General features: G+C 58.6%; 1 protein-coding gene across 3 annotated transcripts in view; it reads left to right on the top strand.

Moving 5' to 3' along the window:
• Window positions 1-26,696, top strand: part of LOC116954709 (tensin-3-like) — a 106,839-nt gene that overhangs the window by 44,994 nt on the left and 35,149 nt on the right. For all 3 annotated transcript variants that reach the window (XM_076052476.1, XM_076052478.1, XM_032975415.2), the window contains exons 7-17: window positions 165-339; window positions 1,022-1,072; window positions 1,494-1,681; window positions 3,836-3,919; window positions 5,311-5,423; window positions 6,452-6,515; window positions 8,254-8,329; window positions 8,754-8,883; window positions 9,815-9,880; window positions 14,137-14,247; window positions 22,146-23,183. In XM_076052476.1, coding sequence (XP_075908591.1) covers window positions 165-339; window positions 1,022-1,072; window positions 1,494-1,681; window positions 3,836-3,919; window positions 5,311-5,423; window positions 6,452-6,515; window positions 8,254-8,329; window positions 8,754-8,883; window positions 9,815-9,880; window positions 14,137-14,247; window positions 22,146-23,183 — 2,096 coding nt within the window. The remainder of the gene's footprint in view (window positions 1-164; window positions 340-1,021; window positions 1,073-1,493; window positions 1,682-3,835; window positions 3,920-5,310; window positions 5,424-6,451; window positions 6,516-8,253; window positions 8,330-8,753; window positions 8,884-9,814; window positions 9,881-14,136; window positions 14,248-22,145; window positions 23,184-26,696) is intronic.

Genomic DNA, 26,696 nt, shown 5'->3' with positions numbered 1-26,696 from the left:
CCCACCCACTCACTCACCCACCCACTCGCTCACCCACTCATTCACCCACCCAACCACTTACTCACCCAACCACCCAACCACTCGCCCACCCACACACCCACCCACCGACCCACTCACTCACCCACTCACCCACTGACCCCCCGCCCCCCTCCGCCCGTGTCCAGCTCTGAGCTGGCGATGTTGCCGGGCAGTGGCTGTGCGGACGAGCTGGACCTCACCTACGTCACCGAGCGGATCATCTCGGCGTGCTTCCCCACGGCGCAGCGCGATGACGACTACGGCGCCGCGCTGGAGCGCACGCTCGGCATGCTGCGGCACAAGCACGGAGACACCTGCCTGGTGCGCTCCGACACCACCGCTCCACCGCTGCCACCACCGCCGCTCCACCACCACCACTGACGCTGCACCACCGCTCCTTCACCGCCACCGCTGCCACTCCACCGCCACTAACACTGCCGCTGCACCACCACCGCTACATCGCCACAATTGCCGCTCCACTGCCATCCGCTCCACCACCACCACTAGCACTGCTCCACCACCACCATTCCACCACCACCGCTCCTCCACCACCACCGCTCCATCACCACCACCGATCCACCACCACCGTGAGTGGGGAGCGATAGTGTAGCGGTTAGCGCGCTGCGCTATGAACCTGGCGACCCGGGTTCGATTCCCGCTCACGGCCAACACCAGTGACGATTATCTGAACCGGTCCTGGGCATCCCCTAGGTCGACTCAGCCTCAAATTAGTACCTGGTGGGTGTGTAAACATCGCCACTAGGGAGACAAAGGCGGTTGGGCGTGGTGCTGGCCACCCACCCCCTCGTGTACCGTTACGGCCTTCATAGGTGCTCGCTAACAGCACTTGCCCCTACAGTCTGTTAAGGCTATATGGGGGATCTTTGTTGTGTGTGCGTGTGTGCGTGTGCGTGTGTGTGTGTGCGTGTGTGTGTGTGCGTGTGTGTGCGCGTGTGTGCGCGTGTGTGCGCGTGTGTGCGTGTGTGTGTGTGCACGCCGGCAGATCCTGAACCTCTCGGAGCAGAACCACGACCTGAGCAAGATGACGCGGCATGTGAGTAAGGGGATGAGAAGGGGGTCCTCGGGGTGACGCGGAGGGCGACGCTGCCACTGGGGCCACGTACCCCCAGGGGTTCCGCGTACCCCCTTAGAGAACGCACAGGGCGGTGGGGGCGGTGGGGGCGGTGGGGGCGGTGGGGCGGTGGGGGGGGACGCAGAGGAGGGACAGTGAGTCGCGGAGTTCAGAATCAGAATATTTATTTATACTTGACGATAAAGTCACCACGTGGTAGGTATAAAATAAATTTATTGTCCGCCTACAACGTGATGACTTTACCGAAAGAACCAAAGATGATGGATCCCTGCAGTCACGAATCAAGATGATACTTGACGAATCCGATGAGCAACGAAGCTCTTTCTCGCAGATGTCCAGTGGACTGGCTGACCCGGCCCCCCGCCCCGGCCCCCGCCCGTAGGTGGTGAGCGTGAGCTGGCCGGAGGATCACGCCCCGCCACTCGAGGCCGTGTGCCGCCTGTGCAAGTCGGCGGACGCGTGGCTGGGCGCCGCGCCCGCCCACGTCCTCGTGCTGCTGTGCCGGGGCGGGCGCGGCAAGCCGGGCACCGTGGTGGCGGCGTACATGCACTACAGCGGCGTGTGTGCCAGGTGAGCGGCACACGACGGTGGGGTAACATCTGAGCGGTTCTACCAATTCACAACCCTCACCTCCCCCTCAACCACCTCGTCTCCACCCCACCCCACCCCACTCCACCCCACTACACTCCACCCCACTACACCCCACTCCACCCCACCCAACCCCACCCCACCCAACCCCACTCCACCCAACCCCACTCCACCCCACCCAACCCCACCCCACCCAACCCCACTACACCCAACCCCACTCCACTCCACCCAACCCCACCCCACCCAACCCCACTCCACCCAACCCCACTCCACCCCACTCCACCCCACTACACTACACTCCACCCCACTCCACCCAACCCCACTCCACCCAACCCCACTCCACCCCACTCCACCCCACTCCACCCAACCCCACTCCACCCCACTCCACCCCACTACACTACACTCCACCCCACTCCACCCAACCCCACTCCACCCAACCCCACTCCACCCCACTCCACCCCACTCCACCCCACTACACTACACTCCACCCCACTCCACCCAACCCCACTCCACCCAACCCCACTCCACCCAACCCCACTCCACCCAACCCCACTCCACCCCACTCCACCCCACTACACTACACTCCACCCCACTCCACCCAACCCCACTCCACCCAACCCCACTCCACCCCACTCCACCCCACTCCACCCCACTACACTCCACCCCACTCCACCCAACCCCACTCCACCCCACCCCACCCCACTCCACCCCACTCCACCCCACCCCACTCCACCCCACTCCACCCCACTCCACCCCACCCCACCCCACCCAACCCCACTCCACCCACTCCACCCAACCCCACCCCACTCCACCCAACCCCACCCCACTCCACCCCACCCCACTCCACCCCACTCCACCCAACCCCACTCCACCCCACTCCACCCCACTCCACCCCACCCCACCCAACCCCACTCCACCCACTCCACCCAACCCCACCCCACTCCACCCCACCCCACCCCACTCCACCCCACTACACTCCACCCCACTCCACCCCACTCCACTCCACCCCACCCACTCCACCCCACCCCACTCCACTCCACCCCACCCCACCCAACCCCACTCCACCCCACCCCACTCCACTCCACTCCACCCCACCCCACTCCACCCCACCCCACTCCACCCCACTCCACTCCACTCCACCCCACCCCACTCCACCCCACCCCACCCCACTCCACCCCACCCCACTCCACTCCACCCCACCCCACTCCACCCCACCCAACCCCACTCCACCCCACCCCACTCCACTCCACTCCACCCCACCCCACTCCACCCCACCCCACTCCACCCCACCCCACTCCACCCCACCCCACCCCACTCCACCCCACCCCACCCCACTCCACCCCACCCCACCCAACCCCACTCCACCCCACTCCACTCCACTCCACCCCACCCCACTCCACCCCACTCCACCCCACTCCACCCCACCTCATGATGGTTGTGGTGGTTGTGGTGGTTGTTGCGTAACCACGGTGGTAGTGATGGTTGTGGTGGTGGTTGTTGTGTAACCACGGTGGTCGTGGTTGTGGTGGTGGTTGTTGTGTAACCACGGTGGTGGTGGTGGTAGTTGTGGTGGTTGTTGTGTAACCACGTGGTGGTGGTTGTTGTGTAACCACGGTGGTCGTGGTAGTTGTGGTGGTTGTGGTGGTGGTTGTTGTGTAACCACGGTGGTGGTGGTAGTTGTGGTGGTTGTTGTGTTACCACGGTGGTGGTGGTAGTTGTGGTGGTTGTTGTGTAACCACGGTGGTGGTGGTTGTGGTGGTTGTTGTGTAACCACGGTGGTGGTGGTAGTTGTGGTGGTTGTTGTGTTACCACGGTGGTGGTGGTAGTTGTGGTGGTTGTTGTGTTACCACGGTGGTGGTGGTAGTTGTGGTGGTTGTTGTGTAACCACGTGGTGGTTGTGGTGGTTGTTGTGTTACCACGGTGGTGGTGGTAGTTGTGGTGGTTGTTGTGTAACCACGGTGGTGGTGGTAGTTGTGGTGGTTGTTGTGTTACCACGGTGGTGGTGGTAGTTGTGGTGGTTGTTGTGTAACCACGGTGGTGGTAGTTGTGGTGGTTGTTGTGTAACCACGGTGGTGGTGGTAGTTGTGGTGGTTGTTGTGTAACCACGTGCTGGTTGTGGTGGTGTCGTTGCTGCAGCGCTGAGCAGGCGCTGGACACGTTCGCCATGAGGAAGTTCTACGAGGACAAAGCGCTGCCCGTGTCCCACCCCTCCCAGAAGAGGTGACATAATCATCGTCGTCACATAACAACATCATCATCATTATCAAGGTCGTCACATAACAACATCATCATCATCAACACCACATACATCATCATCATCGTCGTCACATACATCATCATCACATACATCATCATCATCTTCGTCACATACATCATCATCACCACATACATCATCATCATCGTTGTCAGATACATCATCATCACATACATCATCGTCACATACATCATCGTCACATACATCATCGTCACATACATCATCATCATCGTTGTCAGATACATCATCATCACATTCATCGTCATCGTCGTCGTCACATACATCATCATCATCACATACATCATCATCATCGTCGCCGTCGTCACATACATCATCGTCGTCACATACATCATCATCATCGTCACATACATCATCACCATCGTCGTCACGTGCATCATCATCGTCGTCACATGCATCATCATCACCACCATCATTGCCGTCACATACATCACCATCATTGTTGTCACATACATCATCATCGTCATCGTCGTCAGATACATCATCGTCGTCGTTAGATACATCATCATCGTCATCGTCACATACATCATCATCGTCATCGTCACATACATCATCATCGTCATCGTCACATACATCATCATCATCATTGTCACATACATCATCACCATTGTTGTCACATACATCATCGTCATCATAATCATCGTCGTCATCATCATTGGTCGTCATCGCCCTCGTCACCCTTACAGTAATCAACACCATCCAACATCACCGCGGTCATCACCGCTAACCCGTGTGTTTATCCACTGCTGGATCGGAGGCCTCCACTCACGGCCACCTCTCGGGGTGCAGAGCGAGACCCAAAACGGAGGACGCGGATCTGGCACGGGCCGGGCCGTCGCGGCACGGCGGCTGTGCCGTGCCGCTCGCCCGCGTGCCGTCAAAACCCCGCCGCAGTTTCGGTTTCAGTTTTCAGTTTAATTTATCAGGAGGTATGACCATGTGAGCCATGCAGCTCTCAACTCGGGTGCAACCGCAACAGAACAAAAACATGAACAAGAATAAACATCTTAAAGTGACAGGAGTCTTCCAGGAAAAAAAAACACCGTATTTCAACGGTACAGCCATTGGCGACCACGCCATGCTGATGAGCCCTAATCGGCACGAAACCGACTCCAACACAATTTGGCCTTCCACTGCTTCGCTGGTGCTGTCGGTCCGGTCACATTTGTCCTAAACGATTTCGACAGCGACAAGAGGAATCGCAATGCAGTTCCTCAGGAACTGCTGATGGTTTTTGTGCAATGCTCAGAGGCTGTGCACCCCCCCCCCCTCTGCTCCTTTCGCAACTCTGCCCCCCACTCCACCACCACCACCACCTATCTCCCCATCCCCCCACCAGGTACGTCAACTACTTTGGCCAGCTGCTGGCGGGCGTCATCAAGATGAACAGCGCTCCCCTCTTCCTCCACCATGTCCTCATCAGCGGCGTCTCCAGCTATGACGCAAACCTCGGTAGCTCCGCTGGCTGCTGGCACAGCTGCTGCGATGGTTGGGAGCTGACTCTGATTGGTCCATGATGGTTGGGAGATGACTTTCATTAGTCCACGATGGTTGGGAGCTGACTCTGATTGGTCCATGATGGTTGGGAGATGACTTTCATTGGTCCATGATGGTTGGGAGCTGACTCTGATTGGTTCATAATGGTTGGGAGATGACTTTCATTAGTCCACGATGGTTGGGAGCTGACTGATTGGTCCATGATGGTTGGGAGATGACTTTCATTCGTCCACGATGGTTGGGAGCTGACTCTGATTGGTCCATGATGGTTGGGGGATGACTTTCATTAGTCCACGATGGTTGGGAGCTGACTCTGATTGGTCCACGATGGTTGGGAGCTGACTTTTATTGATCCATAATGGTTGGGAGCTGACTCTGATTGGTCCATAATGGTTAGGAGCTGACAGTTGATTGGGTCACGATGGTTAGGAGCTGACTCTGATTGGTCCACGATGGTTGGGAGCTGACCCTGATTGATCCACGATGGTTGGGAGCTGACTCTGATTGGTCCACGATAGTTAAGAGCTGACTTTGATTGGTCGACGATGGTTAGGAGCTGACTCTGATTGGCACCGCGGTGGTTGGGAGCTGACTCTGATTGGTCCACGATGGTTGGGAGCTGACTCTGATTGGTCCACGATGGTTGGGAGCTGACTTTGATTGGTCCACGATAGTTAAGAGCTGACTTTGATTAGTCCAATGATGGTTAGGAGCTGACTTTGATTGGTCCATAATGGTTGGGAGCTGACTGATTGGCACTGCGGTGGTTGGGAGCTGATTCTGATTGGACCGTGGTGGTTGGGAGCTGACTCTGATTGGTCCACGATGGTTAGGAGCTGACTTTGATTGGTCCACAATGGTTGGGAACTGTCTCTGATTGGTCCACGATGGTTGGGAGCTGACTCTGATTGGCGCCGCGGTGGCGTCCTGGCTGTGCCCGCTCACCCCCCCCCTGCCCCCCACACCTCCCCCGTGCCACACAGATTGCTGCTGCCTGTTCATCAAGGTGTACCAGGGCATGCAGCTTGTGTGCACCTCGGGAGTCTAGTGAGTACGACGCACGGCCATCCCCCCTCACCCGCGGTGGCTAGGAGATGTTAACTACCTCGCCTGGTCTACAGGAGGCCGTAGGTTCGATCCCGACCCTGACGCCTGCTGCTGTATATTTGGAGTTTGCGTGTCTCTCTCTCTCTCACCATCATCACGGTGGGTAGGATATGTTAACTACCTCGCCTGGTAGACAGGAGGTCGTGGGTTCAATCCCGACCCTGACGCCTGCTGCTGTATATTTGGAGTTTGCGTGCCTCTCTCTCTCCGTGGTCGCGTGGATTTTTCTCCGGGTCCTCCGTTTTGTCCCTCCACATTTGAGAATCGACGTCACTCGTTCAGAGTATTTGGCTGCCCTAGATTTCCACGCGACGACGATGAGCTAATCCGTTGAGCCTATTATTTGTGGCCAAGTCGCTTGTGAAAACGAGCTACGTAGCTCAGAGGGGCCTTACCTGGTAAAATAAAACAATATTTACATAGCTTATACTGTATAGCTTTTCTGCAATCCTCTTATCTGCTCATTCCTCTTTATCCATGCCAATTCCGATAGTTTCAGCATCGTCAAAGAACACTCTCTCGCAGCCGCATCTGGCCCCAGATTAGACCCCGGACGGCTGGAGCTGTGAGCTAAATCGTAGCGATTGCCGCACACCACGTGACCAGTTCTTCAGCAACGGCCGATGGTCTGAGCACGAATGCGGCCGCGCACGCACGCGTGGGTGTGTGTGTGTGTCGACGTGTGTGTGTGTGCGCGTCCATGTGTCTGCGTGTGTGTCCACGTGTCTGCGTGTGTGTCCACGTGTGTGTGTGTGTGCGGTCCTGGACAGATGCCATATTTTCTGTCCGTCTGCTACAGCAGAGGTGTAAGGAATTCCCACAATACCTACATCTTTGCTTTATTTATTGCCCTGACACTCTGTTCACAATCATGTTGAGCAGGCCCGGGTAAAACTACGTGGCCGGGAGTTGGAACCATTGCCTGTTCACCTAGGGGTGCGACAGGGATGTCCTCTGGCTCCTACATGATTTAACTTGAATTTCGACCACGTAGTTCGTGATGCCTTCGATTGCTGTACCGCCGGAATTTCCATCTGGTACAAATTTTATGTGAGGCTGATCGATGCCCGGGTGCAGTCAAGGGATGGCTCCCTATTGGTTAACCACGTTATGTATGCCGATGATCTGGTGATTGCTGCTCCTTCAGAGGAGGAGTTGGAGGCACTGCTGCTGAACCTGGAGTGTGCCACTAAGAGGTGGGGCCTTACCAGCAGCCCCACCAAAACTAAACACCTGCCTGGATATTTTTACCATCAGACACTCCACCCCCACAACTCCCAATTGGTGATGGGGCAGTTGTGGAGAGAGTGGAGAGTTTTCCACGCCTGTGCAGTGTGCTCATGGCCGGCTCCAGTTTAACAGCGGAGGTCTCACTCCGAACCAGTCGAGCGGCATTATCCTTTCATCGGCTGCGCAACGCTGTGTGTGGAAGCTACCCTGGTCTGTCGCTCCGCACGAAGCTTCGGGTCTTCTCGGCCGCGGTCATTTAAAAACATTTAGGCCGGCCTGCCTACGATCGATCCATCCTAGGTTTAACCAGGCTGGATCGTGTGTGAGGGCCTCACAAATCCTTGACAGATTCTGGAGACTGGCCGGGAAGCGGGCGGGGCAGGGCGGGGCGGGGCGGGGCGGGCGGGGGGACTCTACTTTGTGTGCCCGCCCTCTGCGATGTGTGCAGCGACGTGCAGCAGGGGAGCACTGCGCAGCTCTGCATCGGCATCCAGCCGGCGCTCATGCTCAAGGGGGACATCCTGGTGAGAACCACCACACCCCCACCCCCCAGCACTCCCCCCTCGCCATGCCCCCCCCCCCCCCCGGGTGTTCTCCGTGCACTACGGTTCTCTTCTACGTCACGTGACGCACACCGCAACCGCCACACACACGCGCACACAGGCTGCGTGGGAGAGGGCTGTGAAACCTTCACACAGCAGTGGAGAGATCATAGCTGCTGCTGCTGCATGCTGCAACTGCTGCTGCTCATGCTGCTGCTGATGATGATGATAACAGCGATGATGATGACGAGGATGATCATGGTTACGATGATGACGATGACGATGTAGATGATGACGATGATGATGATAAACACGATGATGATGATAACAACGACGACGATGAGGATGACGACGAGGATGACGACGATGACGAGGATGAGGCGTCTGTGTGGCCGTGCATGTCCAGGTGAAGTGCTACCACAAGCGGTTTGGCAGTGCGGGCCGGGACGAGGTCTTCCGAGTCCAGTTCCACACAGGGGCCGTGCAGGGCCTGCCGCTCTGCTTCGCAAAACACGAACTGGATCACGCAAACACCGGTACGGAGCGGAGCCACGGGACTCCCACAACCCCTCGCCACGGGACCCCACCATTGGGGGGGGGGGTGGGGGGGGGCTGGAGGGACCGGCAGAGAACCAATAATGAACCAGTAATGAACCAGTAAAGAACCAATACAGAACCGATAATGAACCAGTAGAGAACCAGTATAGAACCGATAATTAACCAGTGGGGAACCGATAAAGAACCAATACAGAACCGATAATAAACCAGTAGGGAACCAGTAGAGAACCAGTATAGAACCGATAATTAACCAGTGGGGAACCAATAAAGAACCAATACAGAACCGATAATAAACCAGTAGGGAACCAGTAAAGAATCAGTATAGAACCGATAATAAACCAGTAGGGAACCAGTAGAGAACCAGTATAGAACCGATAATGAACCGGGAGCCAACTGATAATGAACCGGTCGAGAACCGATAGAGAACCGAGATTCCCGTGCCCGGTGTTTACAGCCCGCCGCCACTACAATCAGCACAACCGTTGCCACCACGACCAAGATTTCCACCACCACCATCACCACCACCACCACCAAGTCTGGGCATCGTGTGCACAGACACACCGCTCCGTGCGTGCGTGCGTATGTAGGGAGTGGCGGTGCAGTGGTTAGCGCGCCGCGCTACGAACCCGGCGATCCGAGTTCAATTCCCGCTCTCGTCCAACACCAGCCACGGTGAAAATCTGAACCTCAGTCCTGGGCCTCCCCTAGATCGACTCGGCCTTAAATTAATACCTCGTGCGGTAAACATTAGCACTGGGGAGACAAAGGTGGGCGGGCGTGGTGTTGGCCGCCCACCCCCTCGTGTGCCGTGCCGGCCTTCATAGGTGCTCGATAACGGCACTTGCCCCAATAGCCTGTTAAAGGCTACAAGGGGGGTCTTTGTCTTTGTGTGTGTGTCCTCTGCGGCAGATGAGAGGTTCCCACAGCAAGGAAAGGTGGAGTTTAAGCTGTCCACGAGGCCAGAGTCATCCAAAGGTGGGTTTGTGGGTGACACACACAACGTACACACACACACATCACGTACACACACATCACGTACACACACCACGTACACACACACACCACGTATACAACACATGCACACCACAAACACACACACACACCACGTACACACATACACCACGTACACAACACACATTAAATACACACATTACACACACACACATTACACACACACACGTTACACACACACACGTTACACACACACACGTTACACACACGACACGTACACATACACACAACATGTACACACACACACTACATACACAACACACCACGTACACAACACACACACACCACGTACACACACAAACTACACACCACATACATACACAACCACAACAGCCACCATTCGCACAAAGTGACGTTGACGTCACCGCAGCGCTCGTGCCAGGCTAGGTGCACTTTAAGGCCACGTGAAATGTCGAACGCCCGCTGGCAGGAGGTCACGGGACAGACCCAGGTGGCGCCACGGGTCGACTGAATGAGACGACCGGCCGATGCACCGCCTGTGCTCCTCACTGCGCCAACTCGCTGCGTTTTAGCCGCCCGGCGCTCAGCTCGTTGTTGTGAGCGTCGCTCTTCTGCCCTCCGCTGTTGTTGGAGGGCGACTGCCTCCAAATGTAGCCCAGTAGCAGCGTCCTTCACGAGCCTCCTCTGCAGACAAAGATCCCCCGTATAGTCTTAAGAATGTTGGGGCAAGTCCTGTTAGCAAGCACCTATGAAGGCCAGAACGGCACACGAGGGGTTGGGTGGCCAGCACCACGCCCGGCCGCCTTTGTCTCCCAAGTGGCGATGTTTTTTTACGCACGACACCAGGTACTCATTTGAGGCTGAGTCGACCTAGGGGAGGCCCAGGTCCGGTGCAGATGAGAGTCACTGGTGTTGGCCGTAAGCGGTAATCGAACTCAGGTCACCAGGCTCGTGACCCGAATTCACCATGTTCGTAGCGCAGGGCAATAACCGCTACACTACCGCTCCCCACAAAGATAAAAAGACAAAGATCCCCCATATAGCCTGTAACAGACTGTAGGGGCAAGTGGTGTTAGCGAGCACCTATGAAGGCCGGAACGGTACACGAGGGGGTGGGTGGCCAGCACCACGCTCGGCCGGCTTTATCTCCCCAGTGGCGATGTTTACACACCGCACCAGGTACTTATTTGAGGCTGAGTCGACCTAGGGGAGGCCCGGGACCGGTTTAGATAATCGTCACTGGTGTTGGCCGTGAGCGGGAATCGAACCCGGGACGCCAGGTTCGTAGCGCAGCGCGCTAACCGCTACACTACCGCTCCCCACACACACGTACACACACACACACGCATACGTGTGTGTGTGTGTGTACGGGTATGTGTGTGCGTGCGTGCGTGCACGGAGATTTCTGGACGCCCTGCGTTGGTCATCTCCAAATCGGTGCCCGCGGAGGTCACGGGGGCGGCGTCGTGCTCCCTTGTTTGGTGGAGCCGCGTGGAGCGGTGCCCACCCTGGGCACTGCCGCCCGACGGAGGCTCGCACACACAAAGACAAAGATCCACTGAACCCCCCCCCCCCCCACCCCGTGTAGTCTCAACAGACTGTAGGGGCAAGTGCTGTTAGCGAGCAGCAACTCTATGAAGGCCGGCACGGCGCACGAGGGGGTGGGTGGCCAGCACCACGCCCGGCCGGCCGCCTTTGTCTCCCCAGTGGCGATTTTTACTACACACCTCACCAAGTACTCGGTCCACCTAGGGGAGGCCCAGGATCGGTTCAAATAATCGTCACGTAAAAAAGATCCCCCGTGTAGTCTCAACAGACTGTAGAGGCAAGTGCTGTTAGCGAGCAGCACCTATGAAGGCCGGAACGGCACACGGAGGGGGTGGGTGGCCAGCACCACGCCCGGCCGCCTTTGTCTCCCCAAGTGGCGATGTTTACACACCGCACCAGGTTCTCATTTGAGGCTGAGTCGACCTAGGGGAGGCCCAGGACCGGTTCAGATAATCGTCACCGGTGTTGGCCGTGAGCGGGAATCGAACCCGGGTCACCGGGTTCACAGCGCAGCGTAGCGCTAACCACCACACACGTGCACACACACACAGACCTATGTACACATGCGCGCACGTGCACACACGTGCACGTGCACATGTGGGGACGCACACGCACACATGCATATGACACCTACGCACACACACACGCACACCACGTGCGTGTGTGTGTGCGTGTGTGCGCACGTGGTGTGACCCCCGCTGGCCCTGGGCGGCTGAATTTCGCTGCCCCGAGTGAATGCGACACGGCGGGGGGGGTGGGCGGGGGGAGGATGACGGCCACCCCCTCGCGGCGTCATCGCCCGCAGCGAGAAGCCCGGAATAGACCCCCACCACTACCACCCACCACCACCACCACCACCACATCCTCCACCACCACCACCACCACTCCACCACCTCTACCCTCACCACCACCTCCACCCTCACCACCTCCACCACCGCCACCACCTCACCTCCCGCCCCTCCACCACCTCGCTACCCACAATGCCGCAGTATTGCAGACCCGCCCCGGTGGACCAACTCGACGTTCGCTTTCCCGACGGAGCTCGCAGCACGCGCAACGAAACGTCGGACCGTTGCTTCGGGCCGCGGGTCGTCCCCCCCCCCCTCCCTCCGGCTTTCGTGCCCCCGGCGGCCCCCCTGGGGACCCACGAAGGCCACGAAGGCCACGAAGGCCGCGACGATGACTCCTCTCGCTCAACGCCAGAAACTCGCTCCCAGTCACCGGGCCACGCACCGCCGCCGTAAACCATCGGCCACGCCGACCGCGGTCGTCCTTTGCGGCGCCCTGTGGCTGGCGCGGCTCCTGCGGCCGTCTGGAACGCTCCTGCCGTCCGATGTTAGGAAGCCAATGGGAGCTTATGCCACTTTTAAATCGTCATCATCTAGACCGGACAAACTCGCCCCTTCAGAGCCGCTCTTTGCTTTCAGTTTGTTGTCCTTCCCCCGCACCTCCGATCAGCGCGGCTGGCTACGAACGGTGCGGAACAAGTTCTGCACGCACACGCACGCACACACACGCACGCACACGCACATACACGCACACACACGCACACACACGCGTCCCTCCACGTAAGACAGAAAAGTGTCTGTCTGTGTATATATATCTCTCTTTTGAACATCCCATCAGCCATACGACCTTCCTTCTGAAAGTAATTTTTTTAAATTTTCTCAGCGGCAGCACTCTCTGGTCCGGTTTCGACGTGCAGTGTCTCATCAGCAAGCTCGCTCGTTCGCTCGCTTGGTGAAATTATTTTTTGTTAACTTTTACCGCATTGGGGCCCACGGCTTCGGTGAGGTCGGCGCCCGCCGGTGTAGGTCCCTCCTCCCCCCCGCCCCTTCCGCCCCATCGTTAATCACGTCCGTGGAAGTCGCGGCTGACAGCGAGAGCTAATTTCATCTTCAGCTGACGTGCCGCTTTGCCTCGCGGCCGCCGGCAGCGACCGATCTCGCTCGCTCCTCCAGCCTGGCGGGACGTTCGGCTCTCGTGTGTGTGTGTGTGGGGGGAGCGCCGGGGGGGGGGGGGTGGCGGAGGAGGGGGGATAGTCTGATTATTTGGTGGTGCTTATGTTAGTTTAACACGTAGGCTTTCCCGACCAATATTATTCATAATAAAGGTTTTTGGGTTAGATCGCGTTTATTTATGAATGTGTCGTAACCCTCCACCACCCGACACGGCCAATCAGCAAAAAAAGTGTCACGTTGACAAAAGACAAATAATTCACTACTTTAGCCCACCGGTGTGTTGAAGAGTGAATCCACATTTACAGTTTGAGTACGACGTTTCGCTGGATGTATTTACCAGCGAAACGTCGTACTCAAACTGTAAATGTGGATTCACTCTTCAACACACCGGTGGGCTAAGTGAATTATTTGTCTTTTGTCAACGTGACACTTTTTTTTGCTGATTGGCTGTGTCGGGTGGTGGAGGGTTACGACACATTTATAAATAAACGCGATCTAACCCAAAAACCTTTATTATGGTGCTTATGTTCTCCGAAACGGCGCCAATGATTGGGTTGGTGTTGTTGTTGTCCATCAAAGTTTTTTTTTTGAAGTGGTGAACCAGGACACACCACACCCGGTCTCGTATAGAGAGAGAGAGGAGGCCTTGCCAATGATTAAGATGTGGCAGGCTACCTTGATCCCGCGATCCCCGACTCCACTGATGAGACGCTGAATGTCGAACCCTGACCCCATGACCCCACGTCTCAGACTGCGTGGAGCTGCCGAACGGGCCCGGGGTGCGAGTACGCTACGGGTCGTCGGACCCGCTCGTCCGCTGGGACTCCTACGAGAGCTTCGTGAACGCGCACAGAGACAGCGGTGAGACACGGGGGGCGGGGAGACACCACGGGGAGAGAGGTCACGGGTAGAGACCACCGAGAGACACCGCGGGGAGACACCACGAAGAGACACCGCGGGGAGACACCGCAGGGGAGACACCACGGGGAGAGAGGTCACGGGTAGAGACCACCGAGAGACACCACGGGGAGACACCACGAGGGAGACACCACGAGGGAGACACCACGAAGAAGACACCGCGGGGACACACGGAGACACAGGAACATGGAGACATACATTTACATACAAACATACATTTACATGCACACATACACAGACATGCACACATACACAGACATGTACACATACACAGACATGTGCACATGATACACTTAACCGACTGTTGGGGCAGGCGCTGTCATAACGAGCACTTTTTAAGGCTGATACTGCACATGAGACGACGTTGTGGATAGCACCACGCTCGGCCGCCTTTGTCTCCCCAGTGGCCATGCTCACACATCGTACCAGGTACTCGTTTGAGGCCGAGTCGACCTAGGGGAGACTCGGAACTGGTTCAAATATTCGCTGTCATCGCTCATGAGCGCGGGGGAATCGAACTGGGGTCTCCGCCGGGTTCGTAGGCCGGCGCGGCGCTAACCACTGCGCCACCACTCCCCCACGCACGTGCGCACAATACAAAGTCAAAGATCCCCCGTATAGCCTCTAATGGACTGTGGGGGCAAGTGCTGTTAGCGAGTAGCAGCACCTATGAAGGCCGGCGCGGCACACGAGGGGGTTGGTGGCCAACACCTCGCCCGGCCACCTTTGTCTCCCCAGTGGCGACGTTTACTACACACCGCACCAGGTACTCAGGACTGGTTCAGATAATCGTCACCGGTGTTGGACGCGAGCGGGAATCGAACCTGGGTCGCCGGGTTCGTAGCGCAGCGTAGCGCTGACCGCTACACTACCGCACACACACAACAACAACAACAACCGCCATTCGCCACTAAGCGGCGGTGACGTCACCACGACGCTTGTGCTAGGCCATGTGCACCTTGAGGCCACGTGAAGTGTCGAACGCCCGCTCGCAGGAGGTCACGGGGCAGACCCAGGTGCCACGGGTCGACTGACTGAGATGACTGGCTGATGCACCACCTGTGCCCCCTACTGTGCCAACCTGCTGTGTTTTAGCCACCCGGCGCTCCGCTCGTTGTGAGCGTCGCTCCTCCGCCCTCCGTTGTTGCTTGAGGGCGACTGCCTCCAACTGCCAAGTAGCATCCTTCACGAGCCTCCTCCACAGAGGCCGATCTTGACACCGCTGGTACCAGTCATCGGCAAGTCCACTCAGCTCCACGTCCTCCTGTACCACGTCACTCCATCTCTTCTCTAGCCCGTGCCGCGCCCGTTTAGCCCCCTCGATCCGGCCCAACAAAAGCTGTTTTGGCATGCGGTGGCTGGGCATGCGGGTTACATGACCCAGCCAACGCAGCCTTGCCTGCCGGAGGAGCTCACCGATGGGATCTTGCCCATATCTTTCAAGGATTTGTGAGCTCCTCACACAATCCAGCTTGGTTAAACCCAAGATGGATCGTAGGCAGGCCAGGCTAAATGTTTCTAACCGGCGAAGATGTTCCATTAGGGGGGTCCACGTTTCGCAAGCGTAGAGAAGGGAGAGAATGACCGTGGCCGAGAAGACCTGAAGCTTAGTGCGGAGCGACAGACCAGGTAGCTTCCACACAGCGTTACGCAACCGACGAAAAGATATTGCCGCTCGACTGATTCGGAGTGAGGCCTCTGCTGTTAAACTGGAGCCGGTCATAAGCACACTGCCCAGGTATGGGAAACTCTCCACTCTCTCCACAACTGCCCCATCACCGATTGGGAGTTGTGGGGGTGGAGTGTCCGATGGTACAAAATACCCAGGCAGGTGCTTAGTTTTGGTGGGGCTGATGGTAAGGCCCCATTTCTTAGTGGCATGCTCCAGTCTCAGCAGCAGCGTCTCCAACTCCTCCTCTGAATGAGCAGCTATTATCAAATCATCGGCATACATAACGTGGTTGAGCAATAGGGAGCCATCTCTTGACCGCACGCGGGCATCGATCAGACAAAGACACACACACACTGACACACACACACTGACACACACACACTGACACACACACTGACACACACGTGTGTAACACGCGTTAGTGGAGGGAGGGAGCTGGGTCGTGTGTCTGTTGCGTGTAGCCGTGACGGAAGGGATGCACCACGGGGGTTTGGGGGGTGTGGGTCGCCTTTCAGCCCCCCCCCACTACCCCCCACATACTCCCAACCCCCCTTGGCACATTCCTCCACAAGCCATTCCTGAGCCTCCCCCACCAACCCACCGCCCGCTCCCCCCTCAATCCCCGTGGTCTTCCCTCCGACTCCAGCCAAACAACAACTCGTGCCCTCCTAGCGGTGTTCCTCGCTGGCTCGCAATGAGAGGGGGGGGGGGGTTGAGGCCATGTCCGGGACACCGATCCAGCACGGCTGAGATATGCTGGGTTCAAGCCCTGGGTTCATGATGGCCGTGTCAGGCAATTGATTGACCCCTGGGTCCTGGTTGTCTCGTGTGTGTGTGTCCATACATTTGTGTGTGTATGTGTGTGTGTGTGTCCATACATTTGTGTGTGTATGTGTGTCCATACATTTGTGTGTGCGTGTATGTGTGTGTGTGTCCATACATTTGTGTGTGTATGTGTGTGTGTGTGTCCATACATTTGTGTGTGTGTATGTGTCCATACATTTGTGTGTGTGTGTCCATACATTTGTGTGTGTGTATGTGTCCATACATTTGTGTGTGTGTGTCCATACATTTGTGTGTGTATGTGTGTGTGTGTCCGTACATTTGTGTGTGTGTGTGTATGTGTGTGTGTGTGTCCATACATGTGTGTGTGTGTCCATACATTTGTGTGTGCGTGTGTGTGTGTGTCCATACATTTGTGTGTGTGTCCATACATTTGTGTGTGCGTGTATGTGTGTGTGTTCATACATTTGTGTGTGTATGTGTGTGGGTGTGTATGTGTGTGTCCATACATTTGTGTGTGCGTGTATGTGTGTGTGTGTCCATACATTTGTGTGTGTGTGTCCATACATTTGTGTGTGCGTGTATGTGTGTGTGTGTGTCCATACATTTGTGTGTGTGTGTCCATACATTTGTGTGTGTGTGTGTGTGTCCATACATTTGTGTGTGCGTGTATGTGTGTGTGTCCATACATTTGTGTGTGCGTGTGTGTGTGTGTCCATACATTTGTGTGTGCGTGTATGTGTGTGTGTCCATACATTTGTGTGCGCGTGTGTGTGTGTGTCCATACATTTGTGTGTGTGTATGTGTGTGTATGTGTGTGTGTCCATACATTTGTGTATGTGTGTATGTGTCCATACATTTGTGTGTGTCCATACATGTGTGTGTGTGTGGGGGGCGGTAGTGTAGCGGTTAGCGCGCTGCGCCTTGAACCCAGCGACCCGAGTTCGATTCCCGCTCACAGTTGACACCGGTGACGAATATCTGAACCGATCCTGGACCTCCTCCCCTAGATCGACTCAGCCTCAAATGAGTACCTGGTGCCGTGTGTAAAATCATCGCCACTGGGGAGACAAAGGCGGGTCGGGCGTGGTGCTGGCAACCCACCCCCTCGTGTACGGTTCCGGCCTTCATTGGTGCTTCTCGCTAACAGCACTTGCCCCTACAGTCTGTCAAGGCTACACGGGGGATCTTTGTGTGTGTGTGCTTGCTGAGCCAGTGTTCATTTTTAAACCGCGGCTGAACATCTTTCTATATTTATTTACGGACATTTCAGCCAAGCGACTGTGATTATAGTCGTATTTAGCTGCCTCTAAAGCCAGAACTGGTGTGGTTGTAGGCAAGGACATTGCCGCTGTGTGGGCTGGGAAGAACTGTAGGGGCTCGTTCACCCTCACGGGAACTAAAAAAGACAAAGATCCCCCGTGCAGCCCTTACAGACTGTCGGGGCAAGTGCTGTCAGCGAGCACCTATGAAGGCCGGAACGGCACACGAGGGGGTGGGTGGCCAGCACCACGCCCGGCCGCCTTTGTTTCCCCCAGTGGCGATGTTGAGTCGACCTAGGGGAGGCCCAGGACCGGTTCAGATAATCGTCACTGGTGTGGGCCGTGAGCGGGAATAGAACCCGGGTCGCCAGGTTCATAGCGCAGCGCGCTAACCGCTACACTACCGCACACACGCACACACGCACACACACACGCACACACGCGTATGTTAGTGTGTGTGCGGAGCGGGGGGGGGAAGGAGGAGTGTTGGCGCAGTGATTAGCCTACGAACCTGGCCACCCGAGTTCGATTCCCTTTCATGGTCGACGCCGGTGACGAAATATCTGAACCGGTCCTGGGCCACCCCTAGGTCGACTCGGCCTCAAATGAGTACCTGGAGTCTGGTGTGTAGAGATCGCCACTCGGGAGGCAAAAACGCGTACCGTGCCGGCCTTCGTAGGCGCTCGCTAACAGCACTAACCGGATAACTCGCCCTAACACCATAACTCTGACCCGAGCACCATGGCCCTAACCCTAGCATCATGACCCCTGACCCTAGCATCATGACCCCTGACCCTAGCATCATGACCCCTGACCCTAACACCATGGCCTCGAACCCTGACCCCGGGAACACGCCTTGACCCGCCCACGCTGGGTCCGCCCGTGTCCTGGCAGCTCCCAGCTTTAGTGGCGAGTGGCACAAACAATTTCAGCTGCCGCCGCTGCCCTGGAGGGGAGCCCTGTAATTGTAGCTATTAATAGCCCCAGGGAATAAATAGCCTTGCAAAACGGGGGGGGGTGGGGGGGGTCGTGGTGGTGGGTGGGCGAAGGGGGTTGGGAGCGGTGGGAGGGGGTGGGGGGATTGCGCTCGGGGTAGCAGGAGCAGTGGTTGGGTTCACGTTCACACCGCGTCCGAGTGTCCGTCCGGTGGCGGTGTTCGCGGCGTTGGTGGCGGCTGTTGTTGTGGCCGGAGCTGGTGCCCTGTCCCCCGGCCTCACCGGCCCCGTGCCCCGGGGGGTCGCGGCGAGGGGGGTCGCGGTGAGGAGCGACGACCCCGCCGGGTGGGGTCGTGGTTTGTGGGACGCGAACAACAGCGGCCCCCAGCCGAGAGCGAGTGCTGCTGCGTGTGTGGTGAGTGGTGAGTGTGTGTGGTGAGTGTGTGTGGTGAGTGGTGAGTGTGGTGAGTGGTGAGTGTGTGTGGTGAGTGGTGAGTGTGTGTGGGTGGTGAGTGGTGAGTGTGTGGGGTGAGTGGTGAGTGTGTGTGGTGAGTGGTGTGTGTGGTGAGTGGTGAGTGTGTGTGGTGAGTGGTGTGTGTGGTGAGTGGTGAGTGTGGTGAGTGGTGAGTGTGTGTGGTGAGTGGTGTGTGTGGTGAGTGGTGAGTGTGTGGGGTGAGTGGTGAGTGTGTGTGGTGAGTGTGTGTGGTGAGTGGTGAGTGTGTGTGGTGAGTGGTGTGTGTGGTGAGTGGTGAGTGTGTGTGGTGAGTGGTGTGTGTGGTGAGTGGTGAGTGTGTGTGGTGAGTGGTGTGTGTGGTGAGTGTGTGTGGTGAGTGGTGTGTGTGGTGAGTGGTGAGTGTGGTGAGTGGTGAGTGTGTGTGGTGAGTGGTGTGTGTGGTGACTGGTGAGTGTGTGTGGTGAGTGGTGTGTGTGGTGAGTGGTGAGTGTGTGGGGTGATTGGTGAGTGTGTGTGGTGAGCGGTGTGTGTGGTGAGTGGTGAGTGTGTGTGGTGAGTGGTGAGTGTGTGGGGTGAGTGGTGAGTGTGTGTGGTGAGTGGTGTGTGTGGTGAGTGGTGAGTGTGTGGGGTGAGTGGTGAGTGTGTGTGGTGAGCGGTGAGTGTGTGTGGTGAGTGGTGTGTGTGTGTGGTGAGTGGTGAGTGTGTGGGGTGAGTGGTGAGTGTGTGGGGTGAGTGGTGAGTGTGTGGGGTGAGTGGTGAGTGTGTGGGGTGAGTGGTGAGTGTGTGGAGTGAGTGGTGAGTGTGTGGCGTGAGTGCTGAGTGTGTAGGGTGAGTGGTGAGTGTGTGTGGTGAGTGGTGAGTGTGTGGGGTGAGTGGTGAGTGTGTGGGGTGAGTGGTGAGTGTGTGGAGTGAGTGGTGAGTGTGTGGCGTGAGTGCTGAGTGTGTAGGGTGAGTGGTGAGTGTGTGGGGTGAGTGGTGAGTCTGAGGGGTGAGTGTGTGTGGTGAGTGGTGTGTGTGGTGAGTGGTGAGTCTGTGGGGTGAGTGGTGAGTGTGTGGGGTGAGTGGTGAGTGTGTGGGGTGAGTGGTGAGTGTGTGTGGTGAGTGGTGAGTGTGTGTGGTGAGTGGTGTGTGTGTGTGGTGAGTGGTGAGTGTGTGTGGTGAGTGTGTGGGGTGAGTGGTGAGTGTGTGGAGTGAGTGGTGAGGGTGAGTGGTGCGTGTGTGGAGTGAGTGGTGAGTGTGTGGAGTGAGTGGTGAGTGTGTGGAGTGAGTGGTGAGTGTGTGGGGTGAGTGGTGAGTGGTGAGTGTGTGTGGTGAGTGGTGAGTGTGTGGTGAGTGGTGAGTGTGTGTGGTGAATTACGAGTGTGTGTGCTGAGTGGCGAGTCTGTGGGGTGAGTGGTGAGTGTGTGTGATGAGTGGTGAGTGTGTGGAGTGAGTGGTGAGTGAGTAGGGTGAGTGGTGAGTGTGTGTGGTGAGTGTGTAGGGTGAGCGGTGAGTGTGTGAGGTGAGTGGTGAGTGTGTGAGGTGAGTGGTGAGTGTGTGGGGTGAGTGGTGAGTGTGTAGGGTGAGTGTGTGGGATGAGTGTGTGGGGTGAGTGGTGAGTGTGTGTGGTGAGTGTGTGGGGTGAGTGGTGAGTGAGTAGGGTGAGTGGTGAGTGTGTGTGGTGAGTGTGTAGGGTGAGCGGTGAGTGTGTGAGGTGAGTGGTGAGTGTGTGAGGTGAGTGGTGAGTGTGTGGGGTGAGTGGTGAGTGTGTAGGGTGAGTGTGTGGGATGAGTGTGTGGGGTGAGTGGTGAGTGTGTGTGGTGAGTGGTGAGTGTCTGTGGTGAGTGGTGAGTGTGTGGGGTGAGTGGTGAGTGTGTGTGGTGAGTGGTGAGTGTGTAGGGTGAGTGGTGAGTGTGTGAGGTGAGTGGTGAGTGTGTGGGGTGAGTGGTGAGTGTGTAGGGTGAGTGGTGAGTGTGTAGGGTGAGTGGTGAGTGTGTGGGTGAGTGGTGAGTGTGTGGGTGAGTGGTGAGTGTGTGGGGTGAGTGGTGAGTGCGTGAGTGGCGAGTGTGTGGGGTGAGTGGCGAGTGTGTGGGGTGAGTGGCGAGTGTGTGGGGTGAGTGGTGGGTGTGGGGGTGAGTGGTGGGTGTGTGGGTGAGTGGTGGGTGTGTGGGGTGAGTGGTGGGTGTGGGGGTGAGTGGTGGGTGTGTGGGTGAGTGGCGAGTGTGTGGGGTGAGTGGCGAGTTTGTGGGGTGAGTGGCGAGTGTGTGGGGTGAGTGGTGAGTGTGTGGGGTGAGTGTGACTGTCTGCAGCTGCTGCTCTGCTGTGTGGGTGTGGCGTGTGTAGATCTGAGTGTGGAGTGGTGAGGGTTGTGTGGTGAGGGTTGTGTGGTGAGTGAGTGCTGTTCTCTGTGTTAACTGTAGATTACAAGTTTGTCTGACTGTGCAGTCGGTGAGCAGTGGCGTAGCAGTCAGCGCGCGCTACAAACCCGGCAAACCGAGTTCGATTCCCGCTCACGGCCTCCCTAGGTCGACTCGGCCTCAAATGAGTACCTGGTGCGGTGTGTAAACATCGCCACCGGGGATACAAAGGCGGCCGGGCGTGGTGCTGGCCACCCACCGCCTCGTGTGCCGTGCCGGACTTCATAGGTGCTCGCTAACAGCACTTGCCCCTACAGCCTGTTAGAGGCTACACGGGGGATCTTTGTCTTTGTGGTGGTGGTGGTGATGGTGAGTGCCGTGCTGTCCCCCGACCCCCAGACGTGGCGCGGGGCCCTCTAGACGGCGGCCTGTACGCCAGCGTGCGCAGCACCGCACGCTCGCCGCACCGACGCGGCCCCGGCCCCACCACCACCAACAACAACGGCGCAGGCGCCGGCACGCTGAGCCTCGGCGGGGGAAGGCCGGGAGCGCACCAGCAGCACCAGCAGCACCAGCAGCACCAGCAGCAGCAGCACCAACAGCACCAGCAGAACCAGCAGCAGCACCAGCAGCAGCAGCAGCAGCACGCTCGCTCCCGTAGCGCCGACTCGGGGAACTCGTCGGCGTCCGCCAGGACGGACCACACGGACCGCGTGCCGCCCTCGCCCCGGCGGGGCGACCCCGCGGCCATGGCGGGCCGCGCCGGCAGGCCCGGCGGAGGCTTCGGCGGAGTCGCCGGCGGTCGCTACACGGTGCCGGCGCTGGTGCACGTGAACGGCGGCGCCGCGGGGGCCCCCGCGCTGCGGGAGACGGACATCCTGGACGACGAGCCGGGGTACTCGCCGGCGCCGGCAACGCCGGATCCCCGGCAGGCATCGGCAAAGGCGCACTACTACGGGTACCGGCCGCCCGCGGCGCATGAGGCCCGGGTCTCCTTCCAACAGCAGCCGTCACCGCCGCCGGAGCACTACCGGCACTACCAGCCGCTGCAGCAGCCACAGCAGCTGTACCAGCTGGAACATTACCAGCTGCACCAGCAGCAGCAGCAGCAGCAGCAGCAGCGGCAGCCGAGCGGCCACGCAGCGGTGCCCGAGAGCTGGGGCTGGCTCCCGGCGGGCGCCGGCGAGGCATCGCGTGAGTGGGACGCGGCGCCGGCTGGCACGGACGCGAGCGTGGCGCAGCTCAACCTGCTCATGCTGGACCTCGACCCCGGATTCTTGATGCCGGCGGCCGGGACCCACGGGGGCCACGAGGGCCACGGGGGCCACGGGGATCACGGGGATCACGGGACCCACGGGGGCCACGGGACCCACGAGGGCCACGGGACCCACGGTGGCTACGGCAGCACGAGCGGAGGAGGAGCGTCGCCGTGCGGAGGTAACGAGGAGCGCCGCTACGCGCACGCTGCCGGGCCCGCCGTGGGCCGCTCCCTCTCCCCAGCGGCGCGGTTCTCGCCGGAGCCTCTCGCCAGTTCCATCGGCGCTCCTCGCTCCTCCTCCTCCTCGCCGCTCCCGGCTCCTCCTCCTCCTCCTCCTCCCGCTCCTCCCTCTTCATTACGCCCGGCGCCGCGGCCCCACGGCCTCCTCTTTCCGGCGCCGGCCGCCGCGACCGCGCCGTACGGCGCGACGCGCCACCGGGTCTCGCCGGCGCCAGGCCTGGCCAGGCCTCTCGGGGTGCCGTCACCGTCTCCTCCTCCTCCTCCCCCACCTCCTCCTCCTCCTCCCCCTCCTCTGCCGCCGCCGCCGCCCCCCCACGCGGCCCGCGCGGCCGTGCCGGGCCGGGCCAACGCGCCGTCGCCGTCGCCGCAGCCGGTGCGCCGCTCCCCCGCCCCTCCGCCGTCGCCGTCGTCGCCGCCGCCGCGCTACGTGCCGTTCGGCGCGGTGCGCACGCCCTTCCGGTCGCTGGGCCCCATCGGCACCGCCGCGCCCACCGCGCTGACCCCCCGCGCGACCACACCGGCATGGGGGGGTCCACTGGGTGGTCACGGTGCTGCTGCTGCTGCTGCTGCTGGCGGCGGCGGTGCTAGTGGTGGGTTTGGCGGCAGCGGCGGCATCGGAGGTGGTGGTGGGTTTGGTGGTTCGGGGGGTTTTGGTGGCACCGGCGGTGCTTCTGGTAGTGTTGGCGGTACCAGCGGCGGTTTCGGAGGCTTCGGCGCCGGTGCCCGTGCCAGCCCCCCGTTGCCGGGACACGGTGGAGACGGCACCGGCGAGGAGGAAAAGAAGGAGGAGGAGGAGGGGGAGGAGGAGTACAGCCTCGCGGGGCTGGTGCGGCACCGCGTGTCAGGTGGGGACGAGTTCACCGCAAAACCCCCGTGCCAGGTTTCCCCGTTTTTGCCGGCGCCGGTGCGAAAAAAGTCCGGCACCATCCCGGCGCTCGGGGTTGTGTGTGTGTGTGTGGGGGGGGGGGGCTACAGTTCTCGTGCCTGCGTTCCCTCGGCCCCCGGCTAGTTTCAGGTGGTGTCACGCCCTGGCTTGGATACCAGGGGGGGCGGCCTGCTCTCTGCTTTTCCAGTAACCCTCCGATACTTGACGCCAACGGTGCTCATCATCTCCCGCTTGCAGCCCTGAGCCGGCGGTGGAAATTCCACATTCCCAAAGTGGGGGCAAGTCTCGTCGTCAGACAAAACCACTGGTTGATCCTCCCACGGAAGCGGTACTTATTTTATTGACCCCGGAGGAACGGTGATGATGGGTTGAGGTCAATCTTCCCCCACCGCCCCTTTGCGATTTGTGCCAACTGCCCCCCCCCCCCACCCTGGGATTGAACCTGGTTCCAGAAGCTGCGGGGCTGATGCCAGCGCTATTCGAGTTATCGTTGGGGAGGACAGGCACAGAGAGATGGAGAGCAAGACTGTGAGACATACTCTGAATCAGAATGTGTATTTAGACTGGAGGAATCCGATGAGATATGAAGCCAGCTGTGTCCAGTAGACAGAGAGAGAGAGAGACAGGGCATGTGAGACAGAGACAGAGGGAGAGAGACAGCGAGACGGAGATGGAGGGAGAGAGACAGAGAGACAGGCCACGTTACCGGCACAGAACGGGTCCGGGTTCTATTTAGACACGGAGGGTCATGGGAACAAGGCACAGTGGTCTGCAGCCAAGTACGAACGGACTCACTCGCTCACACGCTCACCCAGTACTAATGGACTCACTCACTCACACGCTCACCCAGTACTAATGGACTCACTCACTCACACGCTCACCCAGTACTAACGGACTCACTCACACGCTCACCCAGTACTAATGGACTCACTCACTCACACACTCACCCAGTACTAATGGACTCACTCACTCACACGCTCACCCAGTACTAATGGACTCACTCACTCACACGCTCACCCAGTACTAATGGACTCACTCACTCACACGCTCACCCAGTACTAATGGACTCACTCACTCACACGCTCACCCAGTACTAATGGACTCACTCACACGCTCACCCAGTACTAATGGACTCACTCACTCACACGTTCACCCAGTACTAACGGACTCACATGCTCACCCAGTACTAATGGACTCACTCACTCACACGCTCACCCAGTACTAATGGACTCACTCACTCACACGCTCACCCAGTACTAATGGACTCACTCACACACTCACCCAGTACTAATGGACTCACTCACACACTCACCCAGTACTAATGGACTCACTCACTCACACACTCACCCAGTACTAACGGACTCACTCACACGCTCACCCAGTACTAATGGACTCACTCACCCGCTCACTCACCCGCTCACTCACCCAGTACTAACTCACTCACTCACACGCTCACCCAATACTAATGGACTCACTCACACGCTCACCCAGTACTAACGGACTCACACGCTCACCCAGTACTAATGGACTCACTCACATGCTCACCCAATACTAATGGACTCACTCACACGCTCACCCAATACTAATGGACTCACTCACACGCTCACCCAGTACTTACGGAATCACTCACTCACCCGCTCACTCACCCAGTACGAATGGACTCACTCACACGCTCACCCAGTATTAATGGACTCACTCACTCACACGCTCACCCAGTACTAACGGACTCGCTCACACGCTCACCCAGTACTAATGGACTCACTCACTCACCCGCTCACTCACCCAGTATTAATGGACTCACTCACTCACCCGCTCACTCACCCAATACTAACGGACTCGCTCGCTCACCCAGTACTAATGGACTCGCTCACTCACCCGCTCACTCACCCAGTACTAACGGACTCGCTCGCTCACCCGCTCGCTCACCCAGTATTAATGGACTCACTCACCCAGTACTAATGGACTCCCTCGCCCACCCGCTCACTCACCCAATACTAACGGACTCGCTCGCTCACCCAGTACGAATGGACTCGCTCACTCACCCGCTCACTCACCCAGTACTAACGGACTCGCTCACTCGCTCACCCGCTCGCTCACCCAGTATTAATGGACTCACTCACCCAGTACTAATGGACTCACTCGCCCACCCGCTCGCTCACCCAGTACTAACGGACTCGCTCGCTCACCCTCCTCCCTAACCCGTGGGAGTGACAGGAGGAGCCGTGTCCCGGCTTCCGGCCAGGGTGTGACGGCAGTAGAGAAAGTGGGTTGACTCGCCACCGACGAGGGCCGTGAATGTGCCGATCGCTCCTCCGCTGTGCTCTGGGCTGCGCCGCGTGCCGGCCGGCGCCACGTGTCCGACGTTTCGCTCCCCGTCACCGCGCGTCGCTGCCTGCGGTGTAACGCGCGTGCCCCGCGCTCCCTGCCGCGTCTCGGCCACTGAAGGAGGCGCTAGGCCTCGGTTTGACCCCAGGCCTCGGTTTGACCCCAGTTTGACCCAGTTGACCTCTGTTTCCTATCGGAGGTCACAGGAAGGCGACGCAGCGACAGACCAACCGACTGTGGA

The sequence above is a fragment of the Petromyzon marinus genome, chromosome 56, assembly GCF_048934315.1.
Source record: "Petromyzon marinus isolate PM22_M1 ecotype Great Lakes invasive population chromosome 56, UKy_Petmar_22M1.pri1.0, whole genome shotgun sequence".
Taxonomy (NCBI): domain Eukaryota; kingdom Metazoa; phylum Chordata; class Hyperoartia; order Petromyzontiformes; family Petromyzontidae; genus Petromyzon; species Petromyzon marinus.
Note: the sequence above shows the minus strand (reverse complement) of the source record. Positions and strands in the feature narration are given on the sequence as shown.